Source organism: Colletotrichum aenigma (assembly GCF_013390185.1).
Source record: "Colletotrichum aenigma strain Cg56 chromosome Unknown KSG_Cg56_contig10, whole genome shotgun sequence".
Lineage (NCBI taxonomy): Eukaryota > Fungi > Ascomycota > Sordariomycetes > Glomerellales > Glomerellaceae > Colletotrichum > Colletotrichum aenigma.
Window position 1 is genome coordinate 454,569 of NW_023500916.1, and position 14,457 is coordinate 469,025.

At 55.9% G+C, this 14,457-nt stretch overlaps 4 protein-coding genes across 4 annotated transcripts; 3 read left to right on the forward strand and 1 right to left on the reverse strand.

The window, feature by feature from the left end:
• Nucleotides 1-596: 596 nt before the first annotated feature.
• On the forward strand, nucleotides 597-1,977 carry nicC (6-hydroxynicotinate 3-monooxygenase; the record flags this gene model as incomplete). The annotated part of the gene is made up of 2 exons (XM_037329219.1): nucleotides 597-850; nucleotides 900-1,977. The coding sequence occupies 2 exons, from the start codon at nucleotides 597-599 to the stop codon at nucleotides 1,975-1,977; spliced, it is 1,332 nt and encodes a 443-aa protein (XP_037172509.1).
• Nucleotides 1,978-3,216: 1,239 nt separating this feature from the next.
• Nucleotides 3,217-7,254, forward strand: SHL2 (putative RNA-dependent RNA polymerase SHL2; the record flags this gene model as incomplete). Its single annotated transcript, XM_037329220.1, has 3 exons — nucleotides 3,217-4,384; nucleotides 4,471-6,116; nucleotides 6,175-7,254. The coding sequence occupies 3 exons, from the start codon at nucleotides 3,217-3,219 to the stop codon at nucleotides 7,252-7,254; spliced, it is 3,894 nt and encodes a 1,297-aa protein (XP_037172518.1).
• Nucleotides 7,255-7,891: 637 nt separating this feature from the next.
• Nucleotides 7,892-12,112, forward strand: hmu-1 (Halomucin; the record flags this gene model as incomplete). Its single annotated transcript, XM_037329221.1, has 1 exon — nucleotides 7,892-12,112. The coding sequence occupies one exon, from the start codon at nucleotides 7,892-7,894 to the stop codon at nucleotides 12,110-12,112; it is 4,221 nt and encodes a 1,406-aa protein (XP_037172517.1).
• Nucleotides 12,113-12,506: 394 nt separating this feature from the next.
• Nucleotides 12,507-14,071, reverse strand: CGCA056_v013980 (Protein phosphatase 2C-like protein; the record flags this gene model as incomplete). Its single annotated transcript, XM_037329222.1, has 2 exons — nucleotides 12,507-13,521; nucleotides 13,578-14,071. The coding sequence occupies 2 exons, from the start codon at nucleotides 14,069-14,071 to the stop codon at nucleotides 12,507-12,509; spliced, it is 1,509 nt and encodes a 502-aa protein (XP_037171935.1).
• Nucleotides 14,072-14,457: the final 386 nt, after the last annotated feature.

A 14,457-nucleotide genomic window follows, 5' to 3' on the forward strand; every position in this document is an offset into this window, starting at 1 on the left:
TGATTCATTAATGCCATTCGCAGCCAGAGAGTTTACGCAAGATGAGATGACTTCCGAGTCCAACACTCATCTGATGCCCATACCTATAGGTGAGAGCATTTGTGTTCCCAACTAACGACCAAGTGCCCCTCATAATATGCTTAGCAAATACTCCGATCGGGACCAAGGGTGCCGAGATAGCGTCGGGATGTGTCCGACATCACCTCGTCAAAAGGGCGCAGACATGCCACATTCGTGTCTTCATTGTGGACTTTGATGATGCGAGATCGAAGACGGCCCCCGGATTGGCTACTGTGGAATCCTCAATCTGCAAGTCTGCTATCTTGACCCCATTATCAGCAGCCGAAGCAGACGAATGGTGCGGCGAAGAAGACGGTGCGGGGTGTCCGAGGGGTATCACCATCTCTGGTCGATATTGCGTCAGGCCGGGTTCGGCGCCGACCCACCCCCAACCAACGTTATCTCCAGACCGGAGCCGGTGCGCCCCAGAGCCTCCGGGCTATTGATAAAGTGTTGGGCCCCGATTCTGCAATTGTGTCTTGCGTTCGCATGGCTAGGGTGCATACTCCGCATTGAGAAAGCTTATCATCGGCATCATGGGGACCAACGAACAGCTCCAAGTAGCCATCGTCGGCGCTGGCATCGCCGGCTTGACGTCGGCCATTGCGCTGAAGGCACACCCCGGCATCAACGTCCAGATTTTTGACAAGGCGAAGGAGCTGCGAGAGGTTGGCGCATCGATTGCGCTGGGTCCGAACGGGTTGCGGACGCTGGAGAAGCTGGGCATTCACAATGCGCTGGACGATGAGATTGCGTTCCGCAATAAGTCGGGTTATCCCATGATCTACCGGTGAGCACAGTCTATGTTCCAAGCATGAATGGATGCTTATGAGGACAAGTCACTACAAAACGGGAGAAATCGTCTCAGTTGACGAACATCACGGCAATGTCGAGCCTCGCCATAAGACAGCCCGCTTCCACCGGCCACACCTACAACAAGCGCTGCTCAAGCATATCGACCCCTCGCAAATTCACCTCAACAAAGCCTTCTCAAGTATCTCCATCGACGACGTCACGGGGAGACTCAACATCAAATTCACCGACGGCACAGCCACCACGGCAGACATTCTCCTCGGCGCGGATGGCATCCACTCGGGCGTGCGGAGCTTTTACGTGCCGTCGTCCCGGTCAAAATGGACCGGTTGGACAGCCTTCCGCGCCGTGTACCCCATCTCGCACCTCGCGCACATTCCCGACGTCCCGGACGAGGCAGAGCACTGGTGGGGCGTTGACCGGACGTGGTTCATGTCGAAGCTGGGCAGAAACTTGTTCTGTATCGTCGCGTCGCACCAGAGTGACCCGGACGCGAGCGATGCGCTGTACAAGTACACGGTGTGGAACACGGACAGCGACGTGAATCTGCTCAAGGAGCATTACAAGGATTGGCATCGGCTGGTCAGGGAGATTATCGATGCCACGCCGGCGGATTCGTTGAAGGTGTATCCGAATGCCTCGGCGCATGGGCTGGAGAGCTGGGTTCTTGGGGAGGGGAGGGTGACGTTTGCAGGTGATGCGGCGCACGCGCATGGTGGTGCGTTTGCTGCGGGTGGCAGTCTGGCTATTGATGATGCGTGGGCTTTCACGACTGCTATTCAGCATGTCTATCCTCCTGGCGCCGAGGCGCTGCCTTCGTCGGCGGATATTGAGAGAGCGTTGAGGTTGTATGAGAAGACAAGGAAAGCGCATACAGACCGGGTGCTCGATACGGTGCATTCGACTAACAAGAAAAAGGTGGAAAGGGTCGGGATTGTTGAGACGGATGAGGGACTCAGGGCGAGGATGAAGAATCGGGTCGAGCCTGTTTGGATCCATGAGCATGATGTCGAGGCCGTGTTCAGAAAGGTGCTGGAAGACGAGAAGGCGAGTGAGAGGACGACAGAAGCTCCATCTCCAGTGCAGATAGAAAGTAGGCTGTAGATGTCGCACAATGATAGAAGACTTCGAAGCCCGGGATGACAGTCATTTGAGATATCTGTCGTGCATGCATTTTCGAGTCATCATGCTATAGTACGAACCTAAAGCCTTACCTTGATGTCTCGTAACAAGCTCATGTTTAGTAAGGGACCTCAAAAAGACGCAAGCTTGAATAAACTGTGTCTATTAAGCCTCAATAATCTCCTATAAATATATCATGAGAAGACTTTCTGGTGAACAGAAGGGTTACTAAGTAAAACTTGAGGTTGAAGCGACTTCATCATCGTACATGGGTGCCCGTTCAGACCAAGTGGGATTGAAGGTAGGGATTGAACTTAACTCTCTTGAGGATACGCATCTTCCAAATAGGAATCTTCTGAATAGGCCATAGACGACGTGCGGGAAAATTGGGCAGCACAAGATGTCCCCAATCTCTCACTCTCTAACTGTTTATCACATGGAAATAAACACTCACTGAGAGACGCTTCAGTGAGAGAGCAGTGAGATAATTCAGGGCGGTCCCTGCCTTAGCTGCCGGTGCGGACCGTGCTAAATCCTGTCAGGGACCCACAGAGCGCTTCTGATTGGGCAATGGCGTTACTGTTTTTCCATAGCCCCGGGCTAGCCGCCGTTCCCGTCGTGTCCGTGCGTCTCATCCAATGACAGAGCTTGCGCAGCCCCCACCATGCGCGCCTTCCCGTCTCGTTTTCCAGCGCCCGTCGTCCCTTCCCGCTGGCTGATGTCTCTGCTGCGCGGGATGTACCTTGTACCACAGCACCTTCCTTCCTCCCTCTGAGTCTCTGTAGCGTCACAGTCGTCACAGCCGTCACAGCCGCTCTCCCCCTTGCGAGGTGTCGGCAGCCTGCGTTTGTCCAAACAAACATCACCTCACCACATACTACTCTCTCGAAGCTGGTCTCTTCCCCCTGCATCGGCAGCGACTCTGCCTCGCCAGCTCGTGGCACTGTGTCGCATTCGCCCTCGACCTCTCCATCTCGAGCTGCCGTACCCCGCCGCCTCGCTGTTTCCTCGTTGCGCCCAACGGCCGAAGACCCTTGGTTCGATTGCGCCTCTCGACATGGCACAGCCTTGCCGCAACTTGGTGCTCCGACGACTGCCATCATGATCTTCTGGACTAATAGGTCCATCTGACATCCACTGAGGTACCCTTCTTTCCCTGATGTTCTTGGCTGGAGACCGAAAAGTTAACTTCTCCCTTCCCTTCTAGACCTCGTCGCAATCATGGCACCGCATACCAAGCCCGCCCAGTCTGCACCGAGAACCCCTAAAAAGCAGAAACATATCGAGCGACTCGCCGAGACCATCGACAAGCTGAACCGCGATTACAACCTCGCCATCGAGATCCCTGACCGTACCCTGACCCCGAGACACTCCGAGCGCCGTCGCAAACACGATGCAGCTTTCGCCCGGAGCGACAAGATTGTGTGCTGCATCAGGCTCCACTGCTTTCAAAACACCACTCTTCTCGACAAGATATTGCATGCCTTCCACTTAGAGGCTCGTGCCGCCAGCCAGAAATGGATTCGTTTGTCCGACTGTTACGACCCCGTCCCTGCCACAGCGAGACCACCAATAGCCGAATCTCCGGGAGAGGTGTTGGAGCTTCAAGAGATTCTAATCAGCGTGCTGGAGAAGGCTAAGCCGCAGGACAGGGAGGACATTCCCAAGCCAAGACCCTTTGCGCGTGCCCAGAGCGGTCCGGCAGTCTACAGTTCCATCGAGGTTCCCAAGTCTAAGAGAAGGCCGCCCGAGGACACGAAGGACTCCCCAAAGAGGTTCAAAGCCAGCCCGGCGGTTGACGAAGAAATCGACGAAGCAATTGCCGATGCTTTGGACAAGGTCCCTAGCCGCTCCCGATCTGCCAAACCTGATTTGCCCTCAGCCAAGTTCGCCAAAGACAATCTCTTCAGCGACATCAAGCCTAAACCTTTGTCGAATGTGCTCCCGCCCCTACGGGAAAGCGTGTATGCTGCTGCCTCCGTCGCAACATCGGCCACCACCAGCCGGGCTTCTCTATTCTCTGCCGCAAATGAACCTCCTCCTAGTACTCAAGAGACAGTTCCAGCGCCAAGCTACGAGGCAAGGATACGAGGACCGGTACTCTCGCAGGAGCCCAGATCTTCTCAGTCACAAGACCCCTTTCCAGCTTCGTCCGGTCACTTGGATGCTCTCAACGTCTCCTTCACGGAGCATGAGGCCGAGGTGTCTTCAAGGCTCTACACCAAGCCGCCCTGCTATGTACCCACCCCGGGCGACAGCTCCCCCGGCCTCACAACGATTTACTCGGAGATCTCAGGTCTTGATGATCCCGCCCTGTATCAGCCAATTTTGAGCCCATCAAAACGTTCAGAGCCAGTTGACCTCCAGTCCCGGCTTATCGCCACCTGGCGTGAGTTTCTCGGCCCTTGCTCCTGTCACGCTGTGGCTACTGCGTTCAACTCATACTACTGAGCTTCTGTACTGACAATGCCCTAGCCAGATTCCCGGCATGGCTCAACCGGGCTCCTTTTGCTGTTGCGTGGGAGATTACCCGCATCGCACTCCACTGCGGTGTTGACCTTGGTGAAACCCTCATGTCTTACGATGAAACCTGGATCAACTACAATAATCTCTGGAAAGCGCTGCTCGCACACCAATCCTTCGCCGGCAAAGCTTTCCCCGAGAGACCAACAACGGATGCTTGGACTGCAGGTCTGAGTGGCTTCAAGTCTCCTCGAGGACAGCATGTCACTTTCACGGCCTCACTTGTACAAACCAAGAAAGTCAAATCCGGCCCAATCTCCTCTTTGACAATGGAGCCAATCGCGTTAGACCAGGGCTGCCGCCTGCACCGCCGATTTGGATCCGACCGATTTATTGAGCTTGTCATCCCGTCCCCGAACTCCTGGGGAACGCCGATCAATAATCCCAAAATCTCCGAAGACGTCATTGATTGGTTCTCTTCCCGGTTGCATTATCTCGCCGGCCGGCAATGGCGCGCTTTCTATTCAAGAGACGCAGGGTACAAGACGCCTCAGACCAACGTGAGCGTTGGTCCTGACCCTAAGCCCATCTTCCGAGAAAAGATAAGTCTTTTTGCCGAAAATGGGAACAACTTCCATGCTGCTATCCCCATGAGTTCAATGCCTATGGAAACTCCTAGCGAGCTCAGAGTCAAGCTGGAGGTGCGAGACATGCTCGACTGGCTCTTGCAGTTGGACTGCGACGAACATCAGCCGTACCTCAAATTGTTTGCTCGCATTCAGCTTGGACTCAGCAAAACAACCCCGGTCGTTGTCCTGAATCGCAATCAGATCCGTCACCAGGAGAAAGACATGCTGTCGCCAATCGGAAAAGTAATGAACGACGGTATTGGCCGCATGTCACCTAAGCTCGCTCAAAAGATCAAAGACGTGCTCGGGTTGCAAGACATTCCTTCTGCAATTCAGGGGCGTTTCGGCCCTGCCAAAGGCATGTGGCTTGTTGACATTAAAGACACTGGAGACGACTTGTGGATAGAGACATGGCCATCCCAGAGGAAGTGGAATTGCGACTACCTAGATCCAGAACATCGTACGCTCGAAATCAAGAGCCACGCTGCCGAGCCGCGATCCGCAAGTCTCAACATCCAATTTCTTCCTGTCCTGGAAGACCGCGCTGTAGACAAGCCAGTCATGAGGAAGGCCATCGGAGACAGTCTCGTAGATGAACTCAACCGCGAACTAGAAGGCCAGAAAAATGCCATGAAGTACCCAGCACAGTTTCGACAGTGGGTGAACGAAAACTCCATCGGTCGGAAGCAACGCTTGATCCACAACAGTGTGCCCTTTCTGGCCGGCCTCCCCGACTCCAACGAGGAAACGATGAACTTTCTCATTGACGGCGGCTTCGAGCCTTCCAAGCAGAAGTTCATTCAGGACATCGCATGGAACCTTCGTCGCCAAAAGTGCGAGAACCTGAAGAAGAAGATGAGCATCAAGATTCCCAACTCTGCCTACTTTTACATGGTCATCGACTTTTGGGGTGTGTTGGAAGAAAACGAAGTGCATCTATGCTTCTCGTCCAAGTTCCAGACCGAATCCTTTTCTGACTCTATGCTACACGGATGCGACGTTCTCGTGGCCCGATCTCCTGCACACTTTGTGAGCGACGTCCAGCGGGTAAAGGGCGGTTTTCAAACCAGAGCTTCATGCGCTGAAGGATGTCATCGTTTTCTCAGCGAAAGGGGACATTCCACTGGCCGACAAGCTGTCTGGCGGCGACTACGACGGAGACAAAGCTTGGGTTTGCTGGGAACCAGCCATTGTGTCCAACTTTGTTAACGCCAATGTCCCCCCAAGTCCAGACCTGTCCAGGTACCTCAAGAAAGACAAGACATTGTACGAAGACCTTGTGCGGCAACACGGCAAGGTTGCAGCGGTCCCTGCAATGATAAAGCAGAGTATAGCTTTCAGTATGCGCCCTAGTTTTTTGGGTATCGCGACGAACTTTAAAGAACGGCTCTGCTACAAGATCAACAGTGTAAACAACAACTATGCGCTGTGGCTAAGCACACTTCTTGGGAACCTCGTTGACCAGTCCAAACAGGGCTTCGAGTTTACGGCAGATGATTGGAAGAGGTTCCGCCGAGAGGTGCTCGACAGCCATAAATTTCGAGACTTGGATGAGCCAGCGTACAAGAGTGAGAGTTGGTCTAGCAGAGGTAATCCTGCCCACATTATTGACTACCTGAAATTCTCGGTTGCCAAACCGACCATCGACAAGGAGCTGGAGAGGTTCCACCGAGCGATGAATACACGCTCTGGTCCTAAACGCGAGTTGAGATCTCTTCAATTGAGTAAAGAAGACAACGAGGAGCTGACAGCTGAGTACTGGGATCCCGACTTAGACACGCCACACGATGAGCTTGAGAAGCTGGCGTCGACTATGCCAGTGCTCAAGAAGGTGTTGAAGAACCTGAGGAAGGACTTGATGGCGCTGGAAGAGCAGTGGGGCAAAAGTGTGACCATGACCAAGGACAAAGACGAGCTTCCTCGCCGTATGCTCGAAGTCTACGAACTATGGTGTGCCATTCAGCCTCGGGCAGACGAGGAGCTCAACCCCTTGGTCACGGCGTATCTCAAACAGTCGTTCGAGACGGAGGAGCACACTACGTGGGCCTTGATTCGCGCCAGTACTGCCTTCAAGTACTGGTACAAGCGAAAGTCCACCCTCCTGTGGCGCATGGCTGGCAAACAGCTGCAGCATATCAAGGCCATGACAACGGCTTCACGTGACTAGGTTCCTGTCACCGTAGTGCCGCACATATACGCGGCCTTGAGGCCTGACAACAAGTTCATCACTCAGGCCGTCTCCAAAATGAAGGGGGATGGCTCCGAATATCCCGGATTGGAATCCGACGGCGAGGATTTTGTGGGCGACGAATAGTGTCCGTCTACACCCCCTATGTCTTTTCACAAAAGTCACCTCGGTTGCGACCTTGGTGCCCGACTTTGGCGGCTCCGGTTCGCAGAGAAAGTCGGAATATCTGCCTCATAGAGGTTGAGGCTTGGAATTTTCTAGAGCGTTTTGCATGGATACCCCTTTGTGTTTGTATTTTTCAACAGCATTTGGACATCTCATCAAGGTGTCCTGTGGGAGTTTGTGGTAAATAATAGAGCCCACCTACACCTGCGTTTACCTTCCAGGCGTATTGCCTGGCAACCTTACCGTGAGAACTCTGATGCCCATGGGTCGCCAGAAGGCAGTTTGCAAGCCATGCCAGAAAGGTGGCTTCGACATAATTCCGTTGTGGTAGAAGGGTATAAAGTCGAAACTTTTGGGACACACGCCGCTCACCCTCTTTTTCCTACTTGTCGAACTTTCAGATCTACAAGTTGGTTCTGTCTCAGTACACCAAACAATCAAATCCAACAAGATGTTCAACCCATACAATATCCATACGTCATTCCCAACCAAGAACACGGCGCAGCCGCCATCACCCTCTTCGTCATCGTCGTGGCGAAAGGGCGCCGGCCTCTCCCAGCGTAACGACGAGACTGAGGATTCGATCACATACCTAAATATCCCCAAGCCCGTCAGCTCCATCATGGCAGACAACAGGCGTCTGAACGGTACCTCAATGGACGCCAAGTACACCAGGGACGAAGTCAAGGCCGCCGTCCGCACCCGCAGAGAGAACAGAAAGAACGAGGAACGCTTGAATCAGCAGAGAAAGGAGATCCTGGCCAAAATGCAAGCGGGCAACGGCCTCACACGCTACTTCTTCTCCGTCTTCCCCGACGGCGCGCCCATCCCCGGAATTACGGCCTTGGAGGACTGCGTCCTTGGCATCCGCCATTCCGAGGGCCGCAAGCTCGACACGGAGATCACCGAGGCCGAGGTCTCCCGCGCCCTGGAGCTGTTCGCCGACCAAGTTAAGTGGCACAACGCCAGCCTCACGCCTGTCGGAACGGTCAGCGAGGAGTGCGTCAAGGGCTCCACCGCGGACACGCTTACGATGCGTCTCGAGACCCAGCGGCTGCGACGGAAGCTTTCCGAGACGACGGAACAGTCTGAGGGATTGGCCCTCCTAGCGCGCATTGATAAACTGGTAGAGAAGAGAGTTCGCGCCACAGTAGAGAAGCAGAAGGCCGCGCTGAAGCCCGAGGCGAGTGGCAGCGGAATCCCCAAGAGGGCTAATAAGTGGCCGGAAAGCCGGTTCCAACATCCCAAGACCAGAGGCGGGCACACAAAGTCCACGACACAGGAACGGATTGAGGCGTGGGCTGCGTGGGAGCGCGCTAATGAGCGTACGGAGGCGCGGATCAAGCGCCAGAACGACAAGACCGCGAAGCAATTGGCCTGGGAGTTGGATCAGCAGCATGCGGCTACGCTGAGGAAGGTGTTTACCCCGACCGACGAGGAGCTCAAGGGGCTCAAGCGCTCCTTGAAGCCGGAGAATGGCGGGCTTGCCAAGCCCAAAGAAAACCGTGGCGACGGTATGAAGAAGATTATCGAGCACCTGAAGGCCGGTTCTGATTCTTGGTCGACCGACGGCAATGACGGTCCCGAGGGGCAGAGTACTGCGCAGCCTCTGTTCTATTCGCCTACGAAGGAGATTCTTGATACTTTCAAGAAGGCCTGGGGTATGCCTCTGATAAAGTCAATGTTCTCCGAGACGTCTCCTGAAGAGACTGACGTCAAGGGAAAGGGCAAAGCCGTCGACCGTGGAGCCGAAGATAAGGCCGCCAAGAGAGAACACAACCTACAGACCTTCGAGGCTAGACAACGCCAAATGGAAGAAGATCTTGTCGTCGATAACGGTGACAAGGAGCATTTCCTGTCAGATGTGCTCCATGACCCACACTGGACAGGCCTCTCCAACCCGGACAGTTTCCTGAGAGGCTGGCCTCAGCGTTCGAACGAGACGATGTCGGCGGTGCTGGGGCGCGCTTCGGATTTGTCGGAGCACGAAAAGCAGTGGAAGCGCAAGGAGTACTGGGCCGACTCGGCTGCGCAGATGGACGTTCAGCTGCAGAGGGTGAAGCGGCAGCGGGAGGAGAAGCTCGAGAGAGAGACTGTTGCTTCGGCCTCGAAGAAGACCAAGACCGAAGCCGAGGCCGAGGCTGAGTCCAACGAGCGTGTGCGCAAGAAATTCAGGGCCGGCTTCGAGAAGTGGAAGAGCGAGAACGTCAAGCGCGTCACTTTGGCAGAGGCGTACCAGCACTTGTTCAAGGGCAAGGACAGCACTGCCGAGGTCGACCAGACCAACACCCCTGACGACAAGGCCGCCGGGAAGCAGAAGATTGACGTTCCTTACGTCGCGAACCCCCCCATGACTTACGCGCCACGCCGTCAAGTCGTTCCCACGTCGAACCTCCGGAATGAGGATGCTGAAAAGGGAGACGCCGTGTCCTGCAACTTCTGGGCTTCTCCCGAGAGGCAGCTTCTCAACGCGGAGGCCCGCGACACTTTACAAGAGGATCTCGGTAGTAGCGTCGTTGGTGGTTTGCTTGAGGGGCCGCCTAGCATTCGCGCTGCTAAGCAATCGGCCGCAGCCTGGATGCATCAGGGTCCGACGCCGCCCGCGGTGACAAGCGACGGCCGGTCTCAAAGCACAAAGGAAGCTTTCCATGAAACGATGAACAGGAATAAACGCAGTGAAGACGCGCTGCTCCAGCAAATGCGGACGGCCGAGAAGGCCTTGAAGGACCTTGAACAAGGGAAAATACGATTTCGGGGAACTGGTTCTGGGCTTCATCATCCTCCGCCTCAGAACCCATATGATACATCCTCTTTAAGAGAAGCAGCCCAGACTCCGGCGGGCCCCAGTCTCCGTCCAGGGAAGCAGAACGAAATGGAGAAAGCTCCGGGGCAGGAGAAGAAGGAAAGTCGGGGCAACGGGGCTGAGATGCCCTCCGGCGACCGTCCAATCTGGACGACCGCAAGGGCGTACCCACAGCCTTCACAAAGACATTACCCGACACCCAAGCAGCCGTCGCTCTATGTGGACACCCTTCGCGGGCAGTTTACTCCCATAATCGCTGCGTCGCACGGCTCCTACAATGTTCCCCCGCCGGCAACCGTCTCGACAGAAAAGGCTCGAATGCCGGCTTCACCGTTCCCACGGCCCGAGAACCGGAACGAAGCTAAGAAGACCCCCGAGCAAGAGAAGAACGACCATATGTTCTACTACAATCTGCGTCCCTGTCTCGACCTCAAGCATCCTACCCCGTACAGGCCCAACTATACCTCTCCGTACCCGCCCAACTGTACTGGCCCGTCGACGCCCTACTATGCCAACTGGATGAACTATGCTTCCCCGTCGACACTCAACTACGCTGCCGTCCCGGCATTCTACTCTGCCACCCCGCCGAACAGGCCCAGCTATCCTACCCCATACACGCCCAACCATCCTCTCCAGTACACAGCCTGCTATGATGTCCCGCCGCCACCCTCTGTTCCCCCGCCGGCACCCGTCTGGGCAGAAACGACCCGAGCAACGACTCAACCCCCCCGGCCTGCTCCTAAGCCGCCCGTCGACTTTGAGTTGGCGTACAACACACTCGCCGCCAAGTTCCAGAACTTGCACATCTCCACCGCGGCGACCGTCCGGGCCTTGAACGAGGACCTCCAGAGGGCATCCACCTCGGTCGACAGGATGATCCAGAAGATGGCGGAGAAGGAGGCTGCTTCTTCAGAGGCTCCTCAAAACACTCCTCAGACTAGTTCTGCAACACGTCCATTGTATCCTGATGTGGACGAGGTCCCCGAAGAGGCTGCAGATAGCGTTGCAGAGGTGGGTGACGAGGTCGAGCAATGCACACAAAAGAATGAGCCAGTGCGATACTGTGAACCTTACGTTGAGGACGATGAGGATTCCATGAACCATTACAACCAGGATGATCCACCTACTTTGATGGATTCTGAGGAGGATGAGTCTTCAGACGAGGAAGATGAGGACGAGGATGAGTCTTCAGACGAGGAAGATGAGGACGACGACGAGTCTTCAGATGAGGAAGATTCTTCAGAGGAGGATGATTCTTCAGAGGAGGATGATTCTTCAGAGGAGGATGATTCTTCAGAGGAGGATGATTCTTCAGAGGAGGATGATTCTTCAGATGATGAAGATGAGGACGATGACGAGTCTTCAGAGGACGGTCAAGACGAATCTTGGGAGGAGAACGAGCCTTCGTACGATGAAGAGCCTTCATACAACGATGAGCCTTCACACAAGGATGAGAGTGTGATGGAGAACGAGCCTGTGATGGAGGAGCCCGAGCAGGACGAAACCGAGGAGGACGAGCCTGAGCAAGAGCAGTTCCCGTGCCCCGAATGCCAATGCGCCAACGCTTCCTGGTCCCACATCGGCGGCTACGACGACGAGGCCTGCGATGGCGAGGACATGGTCTGCGACTGTGCGGAATCTGACGATATCCTTCTCGACAGCTGCTACTGCGCCACGTGCGTGATGCTCCGCGAGTCGGGCGCTGAAGCCCCCGAAGAAGTGGCGGTGTCGGATGCCTCCTCCGAGACGGAGGGCGAGACGACGGAGGTGGAGATTGACGATGAGGATTACTGCATACTGGACGACGAGGACCGAGATGCCGAGCAGGATGATGAGTACGAGTGGGTTGGCGAGGATGAGTTTGCCTAGAGGGCTATGGGTTCTGTAGGGTTGTATGCTGAAGTTGCCAGGAGATCAGTAGTACAAGTCAATAAGTTTAAACCCAACGATCTTACATGAGTGAACCTGGACGTGGTCGTGACTTTGCTGTGATTGATACCGAAAAGCTGTGAATAGTCAATGCCCCCCAAAGTACCCCAATCGAGACGTTGCGGTTGCCATGAATCGTTCTTATTGTATTGTTTTTCTACTTTTCCTACTTTTCTGCATGTTTTTGTCGTATCTTGGTGGTGTGAGATGTGAAACAGCTCACCTCATGGTGTTGGCAGCCATGGCAGCTGCATCGTACGGAGAAAAAGCCCATAAACCCATAACGCCAACCGAACCATTTCATATCCGAGTAAACCCTTCATGACGCCATCCATCAGCCCGACTTCGCGGGGTCTTGGAAGAAGATGACCTGCACCGTGACATCGTCTCTTACGCTACGCGACAGGGGAGGGTACGCGAGGGCGACACCGGTGAAGAGGGTTCTCCGGGCGCCTCCCAGGGCATTCTTGATGAGGTGAACGGCGGCGTTGTCGAGATCCTCGACGACAAAGTTCTCAGGCTTGGCGTACCAGTTAGGCCAGCCGTAGGTCAAGTCGAGCTCGCTCTTCTGGCCGGGTGTGGCGGCGAGCTTGTCCTGCGGCGTCTGCTTGCCGGCCTTCTTCGCCGCGATCCATTGCGAGACGCACTCCACGGCGTCCTTGGACGAGATGTGGTCCCACAGGCCGTCCGACGCGAGGATGACAAAGTCGGGGCTCTCGATCTTGGTTGTCGTGACGACGGGCGCGGCGGTCATGTAGGGTGCCGTCTTGGTCTTGGGGCGAGGACCGGTGCCCCAAAAGTTCTGGTGGATATGAGTGATGAAGTCGTTGTCCCACTTCCAGCGATGGTCGCCAAAAGCGCGCGTGACTGCTATTCCGAACAGGCGCCCTGACTTGGGATCGATCATGTCAGCCTCCTCACCAGGGTGCTCCTTGGCGAGCCGGTCGAACTCATCCTGGTTGCGGCCGTTCTGGTCTTTGGAGAGCTCAAGGGAGGAGTAGGAGGTGGCGCCGGCGGGAATGGAGCCCAGGACGGCGCGGGAGTCACCGGTGCAGGCGACGCGGAGGGTGGAGGTTACGGGGTCGAAGATGGAGAGGAGGGCGCAGGAGCCAGCGATGACGGGGGCAAGGACGGAGGTCACGCGGGAGTCTGCAGTCTCGCAGGTGCCGGCTTTGAGGCCATCTACGGCTTTCTTGGCGTTGGCGAAGAGAAGGTCGTCGAGGTTGGTGAAGGCCTTGACGATCGTGGTGTCGATGGTGATGTCTGGCGTGCCCTTGGGGAGCTGAGACAGAGGGGCGGAGACGGCAGGGATGAGGGCGTCCTTGAGCACGACTGAGGTTGCCCATCCGCTGTATTGGGGTCAGTGAGGTGAAGAAAAGAAAAGAAAAGGATGAGGGAGACCAACGCGTGACCATCGTAGACTCCGTTGAAGAGCGTCTCGGACTTGCCCACGCCCGGGGCCAGGGAGAAGGCCATCATGTCCTCGACGGGGTGGTTGCTCGCGACTCTGGCGGCGTGAACGTGGGTATTCTTGCCCTCGGCCGTGAATGAGCCGACAAACACATCCTCGCGGAGCTTCGCATCTGCCGTCTCGAAGCTGCCGCTGTCGACGGGCGACTTGGTCAGGGCGTCAAGGTCGACAGGGCCGGAAAGCGTGGGAATGACGCCGCTTTTGCTCGTCTTCTGGTACTGAGCGAGCTGATACCCGACACCGCCTGCGAGGACTGCTGCGACGGCCGGCAGCGCGCGGCTTGACGACTTGGGCTTGGGAGGGCCGCCGGCGGAGTAAAGACGCGTCCAGCGCGGAGCAGCACGGACAGCGGTGCTCGGGGCTGAGGAGAGACGGAGGCCGACTCCGGCGCCGACGCTGGGGCGGCACGCAGCGCGCTGCAGCATCATTGTTGTAGTGCAGTGCGGTGCTGGAGCAATCGGGGTCTTTGGTGGTGGGAAGGACGAGCCGGGGTTCCCTTGGGGAAGCGACCGCTTGGCGAGAGATGGATGCTGGTGTTGGTGTGGTGCGGCGAGGGATGGATGGTTCCCTGTTGCTGGTACTTGTGATGTGGTTTAAGGTTGGTGTTGTTGGTAGAATGTCGCTTTGTGGTGAAGAAGGTTTGGTTGGAATTCTGACACCAGGCGGTCAGCCGTTTGAGAAAAGAAGGAAAGAAAAAGGGAAAGAGCACCCCTTGCCGCAAACGAAACAAAACACGCCTCACACAAGGCAGGCCCGTTGATTTTGTCTGAGGTAAGAACGGGTGAGAGTGAGATTTTTGTGGCAGGTGATCGCG